The sequence below is a fragment of the Castanea sativa genome, chromosome 10 (genome assembly GCF_040712315.1).
Source record: "Castanea sativa cultivar Marrone di Chiusa Pesio chromosome 10, ASM4071231v1".
Taxonomy (NCBI): domain Eukaryota; kingdom Viridiplantae; phylum Streptophyta; class Magnoliopsida; order Fagales; family Fagaceae; genus Castanea; species Castanea sativa.
The window spans coordinates 21,169,448-21,190,713 of NC_134022.1; the positions used below are offsets into that span (position 1 = coordinate 21,169,448).

At 34.9% G+C, this 21,266-nt stretch overlaps 1 protein-coding gene across 1 annotated transcript; it reads left to right on the plus strand.

Moving 5' to 3' along the window:
- The first annotated feature begins 6,879 nt into the window (after positions 1–6,879).
- LOC142611751 (uncharacterized) lies at positions 6,880–9,330 on the plus strand. Its single transcript, XM_075783873.1, has 3 exons — positions 6,880–6,979; positions 7,065–7,109; positions 8,544–9,330. The coding sequence occupies exon 3, from the start codon at positions 8,607–8,609 to the stop codon at positions 9,087–9,089; it is 483 nt and encodes a 160-aa protein (XP_075639988.1). The 5' UTR covers positions 6,880–6,979; positions 7,065–7,109; positions 8,544–8,606; the 3' UTR covers positions 9,090–9,330.
- The last annotated feature ends 11,936 nt before the right edge of the window (positions 9,331–21,266 follow it).

Below are 21,266 nucleotides of genomic sequence, written 5' to 3' on the forward strand. Positions count from 1 at the left end.
ATTGCTGACCTATTAATGAAGTATCTAAAAATAAATAAATCTCCCAATTCATCCTTATTGGGGATTTCTTTTTTAATAAATACTATAGAATTTTAATTTAAGATCTCCACCCTTGATAATTATTCTTAAAAGATTTTACCAATTGAGTTAACTAGATCCTGTTTATTGGACATTTATAAATAGAGCTAAGACATTTATATTTATTGGCTCATCAAATTATAAATCAGAGTTGTTTTTTAGGGGAAAAACTGGAAATTTTATTAATGTAAGCCTATCAAATCGGCTTGTAAAACAAAATGTATTGGTGGTGGAATATTTTCCATTCACACTAAGAAATTTGGAATGCCTATTGCATATCTAGCCAGGCTATGTGCTACTTGATCATCATCTCTCATGGTGTGAGAGTATAGTAATTCATCAAAATTTTGAGACAAAGCCGTCAAATTCCTTATAACCACACCTGACTTGTTCTCCTTTGCAAACACCACGCCGTCGAAATTAATTTTTACCAACACCAAAGGAGGAGGTCTCCATCGCATTTCTTTAGCTCCGCTACTGCCCTGTCTCACGTTTCCCTTAACCACTACCTATTGTGCCTTAAATTCTTGCCACCATGCTCTAGAAACCAAAGCTACCTGATGAAGTGCCGTAGCTGTCTAGATCCAATCTCCTAGTGCCTGCGGAAAGGAAAAAGAATTTTAACTTCTTCCTTTCGGAAAGGGAGGATTAGGAAAATCCTATTGATTGCAGCTTTCTCCAGACCTCCGGGAAAAGCATGAAAAAAAAAGGCTCGAATGGTATGATCCCTCTGTCACCCCAAAATGAAAGGGACGATCTCGTAGTTCTTGGTCTGTGAAGATATGTTGTTAGGTGCTTCGTTTTATTTTCCCATTGAGGCCGAACCTAAACTAGTGCTCGAGAGATAGTTGTCCATATACTGTACTGATAAGGGATGTATGGATTCTCGAGAAGAAAGGAGCCGTGGCGGTTCCCCTCGGACCCCCCAGATCCCACGATTGAATAGAAAGTTGGATCTACATTGGATCTCACCTGAATCGCCCCATCTATCCTCCTGAGGAGAAGTTTGGTTTCAAACCCCGGTTTTAAGCGAGCCTTGTTGCGCTAGTTCCACACTGTCCAAGCCGTGACAGCAAACAACTCCAAATTCTTTGCTTCTGATATCATCCATGATAAGAGCTCCTTAAAATCAATGAACCCGATTGTATTTCTAAAACCCCACAACTCCAAATCATTCCAAACCACATCCAACTCTAAGCAGGTCCACAAAGCATGAAGTGGGTCTTCGTTTGAAGCATGGCAGCAATCACATAGTGGGTTGTCGATTATCGTTTGTCTTAGAAGAGCTATTTTGGTGGGCAGAGCATTTCGACAAGCCCTCCACATGAGATTCTTCACTTTCTTGTGGAACATTCATTGACCACAGCCTCTTCCATAATTGTTTGTCTCGGTCTGGTTGGGCTTGTGGTGAAACTGAAAGTTCACTCTCTTCCTTAAGAAATCTATAACCCGATTTGCGGGTATAAACTCAGTCACTCAAGGGAACAAGCAAACCGTCCACCAATTCTAGTATCCACTCCCTTTTAATGGGATCTATTAGAGAATCCACACATGAATTTGCAAAGTCCTCTAAGGGACATTCTGGAAGTTGAGATGGGCGCTTCTTTGGTAGCCATTGACACTGCCAAATCTTTATCCTCTGCCCATTGCCGACTCTCCACCTAGCTCCACTTAGAATTGCATCCCTCCCTCTAAGAATACTCCTCCAAGCATATGAACCCAGCCTTGAATCGGGAGCCTCCAAAATCAAAGTGTTTGGGAAATATCTTGCTTCGAAGACTTTGTAAAAGAGAGATGTTTCATTTTGCAATAGTCTTCATGCTTACTTATCCAATAGAGAGTCATTGTACAACGCAAGATCTCTAAAACACATTCCACCCACTATTTTAGACTTCATCATCTCTTCCCACCTAATCTAATATATTTTCCTTTGGTCACCCCTTTGTCCCCACCAAATTTCTTGATTAGGCTCTCAATCTCATTGCACAAACCAATTGGAATTTTAAAACATCCCATGGTATACATGGGAATGGCTTGAATGACAGATTTAAGTAACACTTATCTACCAGCTTGAGATAGTAATTCACCTTCCCATCCTTGGAGTTTCCTCCATACCCTCTCCTTGATATAGCTGAAGCTAGCTTTTTATCCTTTTCCAACGAAAGAAGGTAGGCCCAAATATCTCTCATACAACATGATTTTCGGGACACCCAATGCTACTTTGATGTCACGCTTTATTTCAGTTGAGGTGTGCTTACTAAAAAACAATGCAGTTTTACTTCTATTCACTTTTTGTCCTGAAGCTCCTTCATACATGTCTAAAATCTCTAGTACGTTTCCACACTCCTCCATTGTAGCCCTGCAAAAAAGAAGACTATCATTTAAAAATAGCATATGTGTTAGTTTAGGTCCCCTCCCGCAAAGGGAGTACCCATGTATTTCACCACTTCTTTCTGCTTGTTTAATCAAACCATTTAATCCCTTTGTACATAGAAGGAAAAGAAAGGGGGAAAGAAGGTCACCTTGTCTAATCCCTCTTGTAGGATGAATCATACCACATGGCTTACCATTCACCAAAATAGAGTATGTAACTGTCTTTACACACACCATGACAAGATTTATCCATTTTTTATTAAAACCCATTTTCCTCATAATATCTTCAAGGAAACACCACTCTACTTGATCATATGTTTTACTTATATCCAATTTTAAAGCCATGAACCCATGAGTACTAGATTTATATTTTTGTAAGCTGTGTAAAGTTTCAAAAGCCACAAGAATATTATCGGAAATTAATTTGTCTTTAGTAAAGGCCTAATGGTGCTCAGTTATGATGGATGGGAGTAAACTTTTTAATCGGTTGGCTAAGACCTTGGAAAAGATTTTATACAGCACATTACATAGACTAATAGGACGGAATTGGTGAGGGTGTTCAGGTGAATTTGTTTTTGGGATGAGAGATATAAAGGTATGATTTAAAGGCGAAGGCAAAATACCTGAATTCAACCATTCTAAAATAGATGATGTGACATCTTGGTTCACCGTACACCAAAAGTGCTAGTAAAAAAGTGGGGGCATCCCATCTAGTCTTGGTGCTTTGAGAGACGCCATTTGTTGCAATGCAGCAGCAACTTCACTTGTGTCAAAATCAAGACTTAGGAAAAAATTCATCTCTTCGGTGATCACACTTAGCACATATTCTAGGACAGCTTCAGACATGGTCTGATTTGTGGAAGAAAAAAGGGATTCATAATAATTTACTAGCACCGTTGTTATGTCCTTAGGTAGCTCTCTCCACACTCCATCCTCATCCCTAATTCCTTCAATCAAATTTTTTCTAGATCTTTTCATAGCACAGCTATGAAAATATTTTGTATTTCTGTCCCCTTTCTTTGCCTAAAGTAATCTTGATCTTTGTACCCACTTGGTTTCTTCTCTACCCAACATAACCTCTATCTCCTTTTTTATTTGTCTAACCCGATCGTTGTTCCCACTCACCATTGCTGCATTCTCAACTTTAGGGAGGATCTTTCTCAAACGTTCTAGTTCCTTTCGTACACTTCCAAACACATCTTTATTCCACCAATTCAGATCTTTCCAACACTTTTCAATTTTTGCTAGAACATTCCTTTCCCCTTCAGCTTCATCTGTATTTCTCCAAGATGCCTGAACAACTTCCTCACAACCCGGGTTTGACAACCACACCTGCTCAAATCAAAATATTTTCTTTCGAGAAGGTGGTTCCAAACCCGATAACACAATATGTAATGGGCAATGATTTGAAGACTCACACCTCAAATGATGAACTCTAGAACCTGGAAATTTTAAGAACCAACTATTGTTAGCCAAACCCCGATCAAGTCTTTCCCAAATCGAATTCCCATTTTTGTAGTGCCTACTCCAAGTAAAGATTTGACCCACAAATCCAAAATCCATAAAACCATATTCGTCTATAACATCCCTGAAAAGCTACATTTGGTTTATGAGGCCGAATTGCTCCTCCCATCTTTTCCTCCTGTTTGATTATCTCGCTGAAATCACCACAACACAGCCACAAGGAATCTAAACGTGAATTTATATTCCTGAGTATATCCCATGCTTCAGTCCTTCTTGCTGTTTTAGGCGTCAATCTCCATTCTGTTTCAGTATTCGATGATTGCATCCATAAAAATTTTGCTACTCCCCTCCACCTTCAGATTGATTGAAGACTTCCAGTAGAGCACCAAACCACCACTTCTTCCCTCCCTTAGAACCACCCAACAATGGTCAAAATCAATATTTCTCTAAATAACCTCTAGCCTTGCTTCATCTGTTAATGTCTCAGCCAAGAACACAACAGATGGATCTTTTGCCCGACCTATTTCAACGAGCTCCCTCCCTGTACGTAGGTTTCCAAGCCCACAACAGTTCCATGCTAAGCAAATCATTGTTGTTGGCGGGGCTGACTCTCAGCCTCCGCAATCTATAGGGTATTGTGTCATCATTATGAAAAGCCTGCTCATGCTTCGAAGACAACTCTGAATGATCTTTGTTTTCTATTGAGTCTCTCTTCTTTCCTGTGATTTTTTCCTTTTGCACTGACCCACTGCCGTGCTTTGGCCTGTCGATACTTGTCCATTGAGGGAGGATACGTTTAAGCTCATTCGGTTTGGAAACCCTAGAAGAGTTTTGTTGCTCACGTGCCAAATGGTTATGCTACGGATTCTCTTTATTAGCATTATCACGTGCCTTCAATTTTGTAGCGTCCAAGTCAGCCAATCCAAACTTATCAAACCTGATTAAATCCTCATCAATCTCCACTAGCATCGTTTCAACCCCATTAGGATTCTTTAAGCCCCCATCAATTTTGGAATTGATTGGAGTCTTTAAGCCCCATTAATTTTGAAATTGATTGGAGATTTTATTCCCTTCTCAATTTTGGATACAGCTGGATTTATAAGGATAGAATCCATTTCAGATAAGGCAATATCTCCCATATTTACATTGTGCATTGATGAAGTATTAACCGACCTAGCATAACGTTCATCTTCCTCCTATAGCTGTGTCGACTCAGTTGATACTCCTGATTGCTGAGTATTATCCTTATCACCATCGACCTTTGACTGAGTAGTTCTAATTGGATCAGAATTTGTTTTTTGTTTTTTTGTTTTTTTTTTTCTTGTGGTGTAAAATCCAGGGACCTTGATAATGGTTTTCCTTGAGGCTATAAATGGAGGAGCTCGAAGGTTCGGACCAAATTCTCTCTGATTAGTCCTCAAAGTTCCCTCACTTTCTATCCATAAATCACAATCCTTGTCATCATGTGTTAGGCGGCCACACCAGTGACAAATGTTTGGTAACCTTTCATATTTGAAAGAAACCCACACATCTTTGTTCCTGTTTAGAGAAATAAGGCGTCCTCGGCACAAAGGCAGGCCTAAATCAATGGAGACTTGAATCCTCATAAAATTACCACCATCGTACACCTTAGTCTTTGAAGGCCAAACCACCTCTCCCACAACCCCACAAATTTTTTCAGTTGCTTCACGACTTATGAATCGAGCTGGAAGTCCATGGACCTGCACCCAAAGAGTAGTTTTATTGAAGCTAATCTCTTGTAACAGTGTATCACTCTCATAGCGTTGCATGACTACAAGATGATTATCAAAGCTCCAAGGCTCACTATTCAAAATTTTGCTGACATCCTCCTTATTATCGAAAGTGAAGAGAATTTTGTGGTCATCAAAAGCTTGAATCTTGAAATTGTTTCGAACTCTCCATAATGGTGTAAAAGTTCTAGCTACAACATCAATATTGAGAGCCCTTCTTGTCAAAAACTTTGCAGCTATAGAGAACTCTTTAACACTATCTTCATTGGTAAGACAACATCCTGGCCCTTCTCTCTAGGAAAGTGTTAGTTTATTCCAAGATTATGCTAAATCTTCCGTAGCTGGAACAGCTCTAGTGTTTCCCAAAACCCTTGAAAAAAGTACCCAACAAGCCGAGAAACAATCATGTTACTCCAAGGAAAAGACAACACCTGCACATAAAGGACAACCAATTCTATAGTACACTAGCAGCTAGGTTAAGAGTGCTAAGTGCTAACTGCCAATGTCCAAAGAAACTTGAGAGCCTATTACTTTGCACATGACCGAATTCATATTCTTAAATAATAGCTAATTCATTGATATTTGTTTATTCCTAAAAAATAGGTTGTTCTACTGTCGTAACAAAATATCATAATATTTTCATAATAGCTGAGATATAAGCTTATCATACTTTTTTATTAAAAAAAAAAACTATCATACATAAACATAAAACTAATTAAAATAATAAAATATTATATCAGGATCTACCACAATATTGTGGCAATTTGTTTTATCTTTAGACATTCTCTTTAAAAACAAAAATATTTCACGTGATAGTTAATACCTTAACAAAATATACTCAGAACATGACAAAATTTCTTATAAAAAGAAGACTACAACAAAAATTAAGATATTTGATTTCCATAATATATAGGGCCCGTTTGTTTAGGCGTTTACATTGCACAGATTGGCAGTTTCGCGAATCGCAATTCTGGGATTGCATTTGGCTAGGTGATAATCTGCGGGATTGCGTTTTCAATTCCGCAAATTTTCGCGATTTCGAAAATGAAATTTTCTACTGCTTTTTCAGCATCGCGCGGTTGGGACGATTGGGTTGCCGCTAATTGTTTCGCGTGGTTCGGGAAATTTTTACGAAATCCTAGCCTATCCCTTCTCCATATATATATATATATATATATATATATATATATATATATATATCTCGTCAGTTTTGGTTCTCTCCTCATCAATTTCATGATATTCACTTCTTTCTTCTTGTTATTGCTCAATTGCTCTCTCCAATTGCCATTGTTGTTCTGCATCACGATTTCGAGGTAAACATTCTCATATCTCACTAGTCTTGGTTCTCTCCTCTTCAATTTCACGATATTCACTTATTTCTCCTTTGTTATTGCTCAGTTGCTCTCTTTGATTGTCGTCGTTGTTCTGCATCACGATTTCCAGGTAAACATTCTCCATTACCCATCTCTAAAATAATTATATTGATTTGGGCTTTTGCATGATAGTTTAGATGACTGAATAAACTCAAAATATTAGAACTTACATGACTAAGGGATTTGTTGTTGCTGCTTTTGTTTCTTTATTGGTTGTGAAGTTTTTAAAACAATTTTAGACAGATGAGGTTGATCAAAACCATTTGGATTGGATGAGATTCGTTTTTCTTGTTGAAAAGTATATGGGTTTGAAGAATATTTCAGGTTGTTGCTGCTGCTGCTGCTGTTTATTTACTGGTTGTGAAGTTAAAAAAAAAAAAAAAATTTAGATAGATGGGGTTGATGGAAAATTTCAGGTTGTTGTTCTTATGTGCTTTTGCAGTTTAAGAGTGGTTTGCAGTGCTTTTACTTTTGCAATTAAGAGTGTATTACTCAAAACATTTGAAGATGCTTGATGTTGTTTGCTTTTCTATTATAATGTTGTTTTGAAGTGCTGTCTATTATAATATGTCCTTTTTGCATGTGTTTTTTATTTATTTATTATCATCAGTTAAATTTATTTATTCTTATGTCTTTTGCTTTGGGCAGCTAGTTTATTGTTTTGTTGTTGTTTTTTTTTTTTTCATTTTTACGATTCAGCCAAAAAAAGAATAAAAAACAAAGATTGGTTCACACATGCCCATCTATATAAACAACGAGAAACAACAAGATGGTTCTCAAACACATGCAACACCGGTCAGTCATGAGTCATGATGCTTCAGATCATCTTATTTCTGACCCCAAAAAATTTATTTATATATTATTACTTAATAGAAGGCTCCAACCACCGACTTATTCTATTGCTAGTTCTGCCGTTTACTAATTTTAAACAAAAATGTATTGCTAGTTTATTACGTGTGAAATTGTTTTACCTATAACAGAGTATTGTTTGTAAGAGCATTGGAATTTTTTCATATTTGGTTGAACATTGTTATTAATAAACCTATATTTTGTTTATATGGTTATGAACAAGGAGACTTCAAATCCCAACACCAAACAATCCCAAAATAGCTCAAATGTTATAGTTCAATGGCCATCAAGAGTAACGACTATTTTTTGTGAAGCTTGTGTGGATGAGGTATTTAAGGGTAATCGGTCTAATACCCACTTTAGTAAAAAGGGTTGGGCAAATATTATAGCAACTTTTGAGAAGAAAACTGGAAAAGAATATCCTAGAGCGAAGTATAAGCATAAATGGGATAATTTGAAGAAAGATTGGGTACTTTGGAATAAGTTGAAGGGAAGTGAAACTGGATTGGGATGAGATGCAGCCAAAGGAACAATAGCTGCAACTGATGAGTGGTGAGAGAGAAAAATAATGTTTTGTATAACCCATTGTACATATTTTGTATTAGTAGATAAACCATGCTATTTGAGTTATTAATGAAAATATTCAAAATTGTAGGAGGTTCCTGAAGCTGCAAAATTTCGAGAGAAAGGTTTGGAGAATGTTGACTTATTAGACATTATGTTTAAGGACATTGCGGCCACAGGAGATTTAGCATGGGCTCCCACTTCAGGTATGTTACCTGATGATCTTGAGACACCTAAGGAGGGGTTAGGTGATACTTCTGCTGACTCATCTTCTCTAAATGATGACAATGACGTTCATGAAGATGAGACTCCTAACCTCACACAACCACCTAACCCAACACAAAATAAAGGAAAGAAGCGAGTTTTACAATCATCCATACAGAGTAAAGGGAAGAAAGGAGGAACGACATTACAGTTGACACAACAGCTTAGTCGTATCTGTGATGTTGTGGAGTTAAGGAACTCAGCTTTTTTAGTGGAGCCAAGTAGTACTATTCGTAATGTCATGGAACGTGTGTGCACCTTAGATGACATTAAGAAGGGTTCTGAACTCTATCTCATGGCAGCACGTATTTTTCAGAAACGAGAGAAGAGAGATATGTTTGTCGTGATGGAAGAACCAAATTTACAACTTTAGTTTCTACAAGAGGAGGCAAGATTGTTAGGAGGGCACTACTTTGCACTTAGGGTGTTTTGTGTTTTATCCTTTGAATAATGTTTTATGGAAGAGAGAGATGTTTTTCATGGTTTGTTGTTTTATCCTTTAAATAATGTGGTTGTTAGGGTGTTTGAATTACAAAGATAGAGTATTACATGGAGGGTAATTTTTTATATGGTGCTTTTGTAGTGAATCTTATGGAAGTTTCTGAATTTGATTAGAGGTCTTTAGTTTATCTAATATGTTTGATTGTTTAATGCATGCATATATATATATATATATATATATATATATATATATATATATATATATATATATATAGTTTACCACTTACTAAGAGTAAATATATAGAAGATTGTAAGGATCAAGCCATAATACAGTCATTGTTCTAAGCATCAGTTATGATCTTGGGGAGATTAACTGGTTTTCAATTCCCAATTTCATTTGTTGTCTGTTTAAAATTAATTAGATAATGAAGGGATTGAACTTGAGTAATTGGTAGTTTTCAAGGAACTTAAGCTCTAGATTTTAAATACATATGAGTTGATCAAGACATAGGTTGTTAGCTGATGCTGTTAAAGGGGAGTTGGTTCCAAATTACCAACTGCATAGTTAACTGCGGGGGCAAGTATGATTTCCTTGTGTTCTCAAAAGCTTAGTAGGATGCAGAAGTATACAACCCTTACATATCAAATAAATCACCTAGTTTCTTGATATATACAGCAAGCCTGTTTGAGTGTTTGACTATGTTGACTCATATTAGCTTGTACTTGGTATCTAGGGTGTGTATTTTAAATTTTTAACATGGTTCTTATCCTTATAATTAGTATGAGGAAAGGTGTAACAATGAAAGTGCATATATTCTTCTTTTCAACAATTGAGAAGGAAGCAAGAAATTGAGTTTCAGATTAATTATTGTATTCCTTACTCTAGAATATGTGTTATGCCTTATGCTATATGTAATGACTTTTAAAATCTCCTTTAACGTGGAGTTTCAATGCGCTTTGTGACTTGTATTAAATTGATTGTGAGATTCTTGATAGTGATGACAGCTCTGGTTGGAATATTTCCTTTTTAGAATCTAAAATGACTTCTGAACATCGCCTTTTTTGCGAAAGTACAAATTAGGTTTTCCTCAATTGTTTGATGTTGAAAATTAGCATACAAAAATCTGTTGTACAATCTAAATTACGAGTTTGTTTCTTGCTATTTGCATCCAAAATATCTGACTGTTGATGCTCAATGTATTCCAATTACACCTTGCAATAAGAAAGATTCTTTAGGTTCTGACAGTGGGACATGACATCTGATTTCCAGGAATGGATTCAACCATTTAATTGGTACAAAGTAATACTACTATCTTTGTTTGCTCATTTGATATTTTTCTAGCCAACTTTGTTTGCTGTCCTCTTTTTGGGATCAGACTAAATCTTTTCTCATTCCATTTACTTTTTTTTTTTTAATGTTTGCTCTTTTATTGGTATTGATTACCATACATTATAATAGCTAGCACATATTATATTAATCTGTTAAAAATAAGACATGTCTTCTTTCATGCACAAGCAACCCACACCAGATACGTAGTGATGCCACTACTGGATTGTTCTATGCATATAACCAAAACTCTCTTTATCAAGTTTGTATCTTCTGATGATTTCATCTATTCTATTTTTGGTCCATGTCACAGTATACAATACCTTTCTCCCATACTGCTTAATTTAAGAATACCATGCCAGGTGTCTGTCAATGATGAAGGCTGAGATATGTGGAAGGTTTATCTGGACATGAATGAGTATGCTGCAGCTTTGGCAAATTGTCGTGACCCACTCCAGAGAGACCAAGTATACTTAGTGCAGGTCAGACTAATTGGTTTTATTGCAATTGAGCTCTTAATTGTCCTGATTATATGCCTCTTTTGTAATTCCTTCTCACAATTTTTTTTAATCTTTTAAGGACATCATATATGTATCAACTAAATCTTGTTATCTGAGTAGTGTATAATAGAGTGATTTGTGGTGCAGACTGAAGCTGCATTTGCCTCCAGGGATTGTCATAGAGCAACATCTTTCTTTGCAAAAGTGAATTATCCATCACTTGATCTTATTCTATCATTGTATTTAAGTTACAAATTTTTGTTATTTTTACTTGATTCCTTATGAATGAACTTAGTATTTTTACTTTGTACTTCCAGTGTGCTTGGAGCATTTGTCTTAATAAAATTTGTTACTTACCAAACAAAAAAATGAAAAAACAAAAAAACAAAAAAACAAAAAACAAAAAACCAAAAAAAGAAAAAGAAAAAAAAAAGGAAATAGTAAAACATACCAAGCATCTTTCACATGTTGAGCTCAGAAAGATTTTAATTATATTTATAAACCCTAAAGACTTACTACTGTCCTCCCCTTCCTACCAGTTTTCCATGCTTTTGTTAATTTATTCCTCCCTCAATTGTGCATGGTCTCATCCCCCGTTTCGAAGGATAGTAAATTTTGATTTATATATTTATTTTCTCAAAGATATTGATTTTTAGTTGTGAGTCTTCTGAAACAACATAGGATATAAGGATGTTGCACTCCTATCAGAGTACCACACATCCTCCCAGAACCTAATTCTTCTACCATCAACTAAACCAAGCCCCCCAAATCTAGAGAAGAATCCCATCCACTATTGCCAATATGTAGTCGTAAGGAATTTGGCCTATAAGAAACTGAGTTTATGGTACTTTTGTATAAGGTAGTATTATTGGGAGGCTTTGACAGTAGTATTATTTCCAAGTATTATTGCCATTTTGTACAAGGTGCTCCTAAAGTACTTTTTACTTAAGAACACATTCACTGTAAGGTGCTCTTAAGATAAGTTGTCTTTGAGTCTACCTAGGGGGTTTTTGTCACAGACTAACTATGGGCAGTCATGACTATTAGGTAGATACTTTTGTGGGCTTTTGTTGTATGACAGATACTTATTTTGATTTATCCAGTAACATAATTTTAAATGTTTGCTCATTTTCTTTATTGTGATTTATCTAATTTATTGCGATAATATTTTAGGTGATATTCCTATGGATTACGATGATCATATTGATAATAGTGATGAAGATCATTCTTATGATGTGAAAACCGATGAATATCTTCAAGCCTTCTGACCCTACATTTAGTGCAGTTCCAAGACATATACAGAAGAATCCATTGCACATGCCACACTTTCAGGTATTCATTTCATACATTCTAATTTGTTTCTAATATTGGTTAGGATTATTTCCTAAGTAACTAAAATTTATATTCTATTTTAGGACTGCATTGGTGCCATTGATGGTACACATATCCAAGTTGTTGTTGGAGACTATTGGAAAATTTAGACCCCGGTTGATAGGATTAACAAATTTTAAACCCAAGTTGTTAATTAGATTTATTATGCATAAAACTTGTTAAAACAAACAAACATCAATATCATGTCAAAACTAAGTGCAGCGGAAAAATAAATAAGACAAGCTATGATGACCTAGGAAAACTAATGAAACCAACCAGTTTCACAGTAAAAAACTTGGGGGAAACCTTCTCGAAAAGCAATCCACTATAGTAAAGAGAAGTTTCAGATCTAGTACAAAACCTTTGTCCCTAGACTCTACAATCCCCGTAGATGAACTCACAGCAGAAACCTTCTACCGCTTCAGAACCTTTGAACTCTTCAATATATGAACGACACCCTTTGATACATGGATCCCAGTACGTGACTAATTCCTTTGCACGAATCTCAGTACGTGACTCACTCACCAACTTGAGAAAGAAGAATGTTGGCTGCAAAGTTCTTTACTTCATCAACAATGAAGATCAAGAAGCACTTGGTTACAAAACCCTAAGGCGCAAAGACGCAGTAGCTTCTTTCTGAGAGAATAAGGCTTCGGTTACCTTTTACATATGTTCTCCTTGTATTCTCTTTTGTGACGGCCTCTAAAATAAGCCTTATATATGCCTAGGGTTATGAGAAAAGAAACCCCACACAAATACAAAAGCCTTACCCAAAAATCAGATCTGAAAATTCTGATTTCCGTAACTTCGATAGATACCTCGATAGATAGCAGGTGTCAAGCCTCATTAAACCTTAATAGATAGCTATCTGTCGAGCAGCTGTCCGCAGGTGTCCAGCTTTAGTAAACACATTTTCTTCACTTGTTTCTTGGTCCAATCTTCATGGCTTTAATACTAGACTTGAACAACATGTTCTTTGAAGTATTAAACACATCCTAGATCTACCCAAATACAAGTAAAATGCATTTTGTCAAATGATTAGCCAACTACATAAAATATGTCCTTAACAGATACGATAAGAAAACTCCATATTGTAATAGAAATGGTGTGACATCTTTTAATGTGATGGCAATGTGTGATTTTGATTTACTTTTCACATATGTTATGGCTGGATGGGAGGGTGCAGCACATAATACACGTATTTTCTGAGATGCTATCCGTCGACAATCTATCAACTTTCCAAAACCACCACTAGGCATATAAAATTTTTATATATTAAACATGTATGAAGGATATTATTTATGTACATTTTACATTTTTTTCTTTTACTAGAAAAATATTATTTAGTTGATGCTGGATACCCCTTAAGAAAAGGATATTTGCCACCTTATAAGGGACAGAGGTATCATCTTTCAGATTTTCGATGAGCTGGTTGAGGGAATCACATAGAAGAGAGGTTTAATTATGTTCACTCATCACTTAGAAGTGCAATTGAGCGAACTTTTGGAGTGTGGAAGAATAAATGGAAAAATTTGAAGCAAATGCCACTTTATGACATTAAGCACCAAAGAAACATTATAGTTGCAACCTGTGTTTTGCATAATTTTATTAGAAAACATGATAAGGAAGATGATGGATTCAATTGGGATGAACATGACTTGGACAGACCAAGAAGCAATAGTAGTGGAGAAGGTAGTAGCAGACAAGCAAACGTTGAAAATGTACAAGATGAGGAGATGAAATTTGTTCGTGACAAAATAGCTCAATCTATTTGTGGGTTGTAAACAATATTTTTATTATTTCTGTTTTGGTGTTTTGGTTTTAATTTTTTGAATAAGAACTTTTTTATTATTATAATGGATTGTTTAGTATTGATATTGTTGGCAATTAACATTTAATATAATTATTTTCCTAATCATTTTAATATCTTTTTCTTGATGAGTTATTTTTAATATTTTAAATTTGATAAACTTCTCTCCATGAATTTCAACAACAAAAACATCATTATTGTTGTTATTATTGATGTAATTGTTAAGCTTAATTACATATTTTGAATAATAAAAAAACACTGATACAGGAAAAAGGACAATATAACATTCAAAAAATAGTTAAGTCATTTTTTTTTTAAAATTTACTCTCAAAACAGCTTATCTAAACGCTTAATATGGCTTTAAAAATAGAAAACACATATTTTCACATTTTTACCAAACACTTATATGTGGTTTTTAAAATGGAGTTTTTAAAACGCAGGTTTTAAAAATGCTAGTTTTTAAAGCGCACATTTTGAAACAGCTTATCCAAACAGACCCATAGTATACTATATATATATATATATATATATATATATATTAATAATTACTTCTGATGATGCCGAAGAAATCACCAGTAAGCTGCGAGTACTCCTTCGATTGAAGCAAAACCTGTGAAGAGAAAGTAGGTGATCGACAGAGAGCACCGGTGTGGTGCCGGCCAAAGACCCTCCGACGATCAAGTTAGAGTCTTTAAAACAACCCTAGAGTGTCAGAGTTGAGGTAATTGTGCGTACCTTTTGTCATGAGGGTTTCTGGGGTTTATATAGTGGAGTAGAGCCGAAATAAACGCCTTGGCGAGGAAGTACTTTCCTTTTAGAAGAGCAATTCGCGGATATTTGCATATCGTATAGAGCTCTTTTCCTTATAGGGATCCTTTTGACTAAGACCAAACGTGTAGCGAAAGGACTTTCCTTATATTCACGTATGTAGAAGTCAAGATAGATTGAGAATGGAGGTTGGATTACTCCTTCAGCTTTTTCCTGCCTAGGTCGTCAACCAATGTGCACCTCCTATATTGCCGTCAGCCTAGGTACGTCTCCAAAGATATCGTCAGCTAAGGACCTTTTCACCTTGGCCGTCAGTCTTGACTTCGCTATCTGGATTCCTTTAGCCTAACGTCGCCACGTATGGGGTCTGGCTTTGAACGTCAAAAGAGGTGTCAATGACAATGGCTGATGGATAGTACATTTCCGTCAGCTTCTTAACGTGCAGTTCGTATGTAATAAGTATATTTTCGTCAGCTTCTTAACGTGCCGTCAGCATGTAATAACGTCACTATCAACTTCCACTTATTAATCCTCTCTAAAAATTATATGGTCAAATTCTATACAAATGGTGGCGTAAAATACTTACACATGTTGAAGTGGAAATATCACTTCACAAGTGGGTGTTGAGTATCGAATTCATGCTTAGTTGATTTGTTAATTCATTGTTGACTCGGCTGCTAGCTAGACTGGCTAATTGAATGATTGTTGTTGAAGTGGCAACTCATAAACTCGACAATTAATTGCACTATCGAATTAAAGAGAATCTAGTCTATAGCCCATAGGGGATGGCATAAGTCTGCACTTTACTGTCTAATTCACAAGGAATTAAAGAGAAAAAAAAAAAAAATTAAACACCCTTGAAATTGGTATTGAGAATGTCGAAATTAAAGTGAATTCGACGCTTTCACTGTCGAATTCAAATGTCGAAATTAAAGTGAATTCGATGCTTTCACTGTCGAATTCACTTTAACATTCTGGCTGCCTCTTATATTTTCTTTTGAATGATTGGCTGCATTATCAACTGATTAGTCTTTTATTTGTCTATGCTATATGCAGCTAGCCAGCTAACCCTCTCCATCTTGAACAAGGTTTCTCTCCAAACTAGTTTGAAGAGAAACCCTACAAACTCATTATATATATTTATATTGAGTGTGAATTTTGAAAATCTAACCGTTAAATTGTATGTTCTTATTATATTCTTAATACTTACAAAATTTCAAGAAAATCAAAGATCAATTACTATGTCATCAAATAAATTTTATAATTTTAAGTTTTTGTAATTTAAAGTTGTATATAAAAAATAAGTTAATTAATCAAATAGTAAATATTATCCGATTTGAACGAAATTTGATATGCATGTTAAGAACATAAGGAACATGAAATTTAACCGTTAGATTTTCAAAATTCACACACAAAAAAGAAACATATGAGAAGTTTGAAGAGTTTATCTCCAAACTAGTTTGTAGAGAAACTTTGTTCCTCCATCCCACCCTATCCCTTATCAAATCACTGTAACTCTAAGATGAATATTGGTTGTTGTAGAGCGTATTGATTAGTTAATGGGCTCACTACTAAATTGGACTCATAATTTATTTATTTTCTTATTTTAATTCTCTAGTTTTTCCCCTTAAAAGTGTCTAATCTCCTTCTCTTTTATTTTCCCACTATTTATAGGTTTCTAAGTGGGTCAGTGATAATTGCTTTAAATGATTTTTCGTGTAGGAGGAGTCCTTCAAAATTATTCCTAATAAGAAGAGGCCCTACTTTGAAAATAAGGGCGTCAGTTTTTGGACTTGCAACAGACGTCGGATGTTGCTCGACGACGACCTCCCCCAAGGCATTATCAAGATACCCTGGAGCAGGCCCCGAGCAACATCAGACCTCGAGAATGAAACAACCCACAGTTTTTTTAGCCGAGCATCACAGACTAGGCCTGATGAAGAACTCTTATCCAACCTACGGCCTATAGGCTTCCTAACGATGGGCCAATAACCGCACAATTGTAATCCGTGTTTACACACGAAAATATTTAATAATATTAATGATGATGTATTGAGTAATATGAATGAATTACTTAGGGGTTGTTTGGACAGGTGAGTTTTCATCACTCATATCTCAGTTTTCTTAACTCATATCTCAAAATTGATGGGCCCCACGCATTGAAACTCTGTTTGGCTCAATTTCTTTCACTCATTTCCTTAACTCATTTCTTAGTTTTTTGAGTTAATAATCCGAAAACTGATTTAAGAAAAAATGTTGTTTTCAAAACACCAAAACTGAGTTTTAGTGGTAAGCTCATAAATACTCCCAAACTCGTGGGGCCCACGACAAAGTCTTGTCCCATTAGAGCTGATTTCTCACATGCTCTACCAACGGTTACATGCTCTCTCATCACTCTCAACCCTCTTCACTCTCTCATTACTCTCATTATATCACTACCCTTTCAAAGAACAATACTCTCTTCTCCTCTCCCAAACCCACGGCGCTGAATCACGGCAGACTAAGCTTCGACGTCTTCCCGACCTTTGAAGCTCCAGCAGCGGCCTCTGAACAGCATTAGCTCTGCCGCTTCAAGCTCCGCTGCGCTAGGACCTCAAGACCGACCCTTTTCTCCATTAGAGCCTCAAGACCGACCCGTTTCTGTGAAGAAAAGGTACCCACGATCACTGAAAATTATAACATTTCTTTCCTAAAATTACAAAATTGAAATGGGGGTGGCAAATTTAGGGAAAATTATAATGTTCATTTGCAAAAATTATAACAACCATTTACATACCGACCGCCGATCAACCTTTAGAAGCTCGGTTTGCTGGGTTCCGTCGAGGTGTCGTTTGGTAATTTCGCTGGGTTGCACCTCACGTGGGTTCGGAGTCAGGGACGACGAACGGGGGAGGTGACGGACGTGGGTCCCATGGCGGCGGCGCAGTTGGGCGATGATGCTATCACTCAGGTCAACGGTGGTCGGCGAGAACAAGGTTTGAGAGCAGCGGTGTGAATGGGTTTGAGGTGTTTGAAAGGGGAAATGAGTTTGCACTGATGAGTGAAAGATGAAAGTGCTTTTTGTACAAAATATTATTTAATCGGCGGGTAACCTAACCGTGTGCACTGCACAATGGTTAGCCCATGGGTCCCACAAAAAGGTGAGTTTTTGTGAGTTTTTAGGCAAAAATCAGAACTAGGTTTAGTTGCCAAACAATGGTGGGAGTGTTTTGGGGATTTTTAAGTTATGAGAAATGAGTGATAGGGTGATGAGTGATGAGTGATGAATGATGAGATTTGAGTGATGAGTTAGCAACCACCCAGCAACCAAACAAGGCCTTAGCATCATAGTTAAGAAAATAAATTGAACATGTGACAAAAAATTAGACAATAATTAGAAGCTAATTTAAGTAAAATTTGGGTTACGACTTACAATTGTGCTTCAACTTTGATAAAATATATATGATATGATGAGATTATTGTGTGCATGTCAAGGCATTGAAATTACACCTCTGACTATGTCCAAAATTCAGTTCAGTCCTGTAATTTATAATATAATCATGTCAGTTTTTAGGGCTGCAATGAGTCAAGTTTTGTCGAGTAGTGCATGTTTAAGCTTGGCTTATCAGAAAAAATCAAAAGTTCGAGCTTAGCTTGAGCTTGTGACAAGCCTAAAAATAGTGTTTGAACTTGAGCTCGTGAGAAAGCCAAAAAACATTGAGCTTGGCTTGGCTTGACTTAATTAATTAGTTAAGCCAAACTCAAGCTTAATATCAAGCTTAAACTCGAGTTCAAGTCAAGTTTTTGAGCTTGAGATCTACAAAAATTGCATTATTAAATGCTTAAATCTCTAAAATTAAGAAAAAAGAGAAAGAAAATAGTATACTTATTTTATCATGCATCTAGTCTTACTTATGATTAACTATTATTCAAATTAATAATTTACATAGTTAAATTCATTCATTCATCATTCATTGTCTATAATTTTAGCAATTATTCAAAATACAATTTTTACATTTACATTAGATGGTGAATTACTAAAAAAATATATGTTTGTAACTATTATGAATAAGAAAATACTAACATATTTCATAACTTTACTTTAGATGATTAATAAAGAAGGATCATATGTGGCATACTTAATTATTTATTTAATTTTAAATGTAACTATAGTCTAAAGTAATAATTGATTAGTTTAAAGGAAAGGAAAAAATTAAGATAATATAGGTAGTGGTCTCACGTTGACCATGTTATTATTAAGATATGTGTAATGAGTATATTTAACTAACACATATAAATTTATAAATGAGTCAATGCTTGAATTGTTGTGTATCAAGCTTATTAACTTACAAGCTTGTTCACGAACAAATTTTTTTGCTTAGGCTCGGCTTGTTTATTAAACAAGCTTAAAACTAAGGCTCAAACTTAGTTTATTTATAAACAAACAAACATGAACAAGCTTTTTATCGAGCTGAGCCCGAGTTATTCATAATCGGCTCAGTTCATTTATAGCCCTATCAATTTTATAAGATTTTCTCATGTCAAGAGCCTCTAAAAGGAAAATATTATGTTATATTGAAATTCTTAAATACAGTTTCTCCAAAAAAAAAAAAAAAAAAAAAAAAATCTTAAAACAAATTTTTTTTAAAATAGTATTGAAAAGTACAGACCTAAAATTCCTATTCTACATCAACATATCACATCGAAATATTAATAATAGTACCATGTTAATATTTAGCTGAAACTTTCCGCATCCCAACTCATCATCCACTTATACCAGCTCAGCCATCATGAATTTAAGCATTTCAACACCGAACTTAATGAATAATTCTTAATTATTCTCAAAGTATAATGAATAATATTTCTTCCTCTCGTAATAATAGTAATATTGACTTATTAATTTTATTATATGGTCTATTACAAATATAAAATGATAAAAAATCTTTGAATTTTCCAAATTCAACATCTTAAAAGTATTGAACTAATCACTCTGCCGTATTTTATTATTATTTTTTTCATTCAAGGAGTGAACAAAAGATTATTTGTATTCCCATAAGCAAAAAAAAAAAAAAGAAAAAAAAGAAAAGATTAATTGTTTAATTATTCATCTCGTGACAAACAGGATTGGCTGCTATATATTATTGCAGCCTGACTAGGCTTCCTGGAAGTGATTCACTTGGAGGTCTATCTCACAAACGGTTGTAGCCATGGCTTGCAAAATCACTCAATCAAAGTAATATATGCTCTAAATTCCACCTTAAAAAAAAAAAATCATATACTTCTAATTTCATTGGAAAAAAAAATCCATCTGAAATTAATAAGCCTCCAAGCTGAAAGCAGGGCCACATGTCACAATCTTGGCCACTCCTTTGAAAAAACCTCATAGATTTTTTTTTAGTTTACTATTTCAGTGTTTATGAATCACGTGCTAGCTTTCCCATTAATCGATCACTCAATCAGTCTAAATATATAGTAATAAATTTCATAAACTTTTTCATAGATTATATATTGTAATTGGTCTAGTAAAAGTATAAAACTATAAAAGTATTTCTCCAAAAAAAAAAAAAACTTTTAAAGTAAGTTCAATGAATCAATAGTGTTATAGTGATGATCTTATCATGGTTTTAAAAACCGAACCGAGAATCAAACTGTTTTTTCAAAATTTTCGGTTTTTGACCGGTTTTTTCCGGTTGTTGATTGGTTTTGAGACATTTAACCGGACTGGACTGCACTGATTTTCCCGTTTGAACCGGTCGGACCGGCCGGTCTGGTCCGGTTTTTAAAACATTGGATCTTATACATTATTATGTTATTAAAAAACAGAATTTACCGAACAGTTGGAAAAATGGTTATGAAAATTGTTGTATTGGAGTATACTGCTAATAAATCTCTATTCATTTTAGAGAGGATCTGTTTATTTTGTTGAAATTGAAATTTTTTTACTGAAAGTATTATAGATAAAAGTAAAAATTAGTTGAAAATAGTATAGTGGAACCTATGAATAGTACCAAAAAGTGCAATAGGACCCATAAAAAATAGCAAAAATAAACTAAATAGTAAAATAAATTACTAAAATTAATCATGTCAAACAATAGTTAGTCTTATATATAAAATCTCTTTCCAAAAAAAAAAAAAAAAAAAAATAAGGGTCCTTTTGAGATTCGCTTATTTTGCTAAAATTGAATTTTTTTTGCTAAAATTACTATAGATAAAAGTAAAAATTAGTTGCAATAGTACAGTGAGACCCATGAATAATATTAAAAAATATAGTGGGGCCATGAACAGTATAAAAAATAAGCTGAATAGTAAAATAAGCTGACTTTTTAAGCTAGAGCCAAACACACACTAATTTGT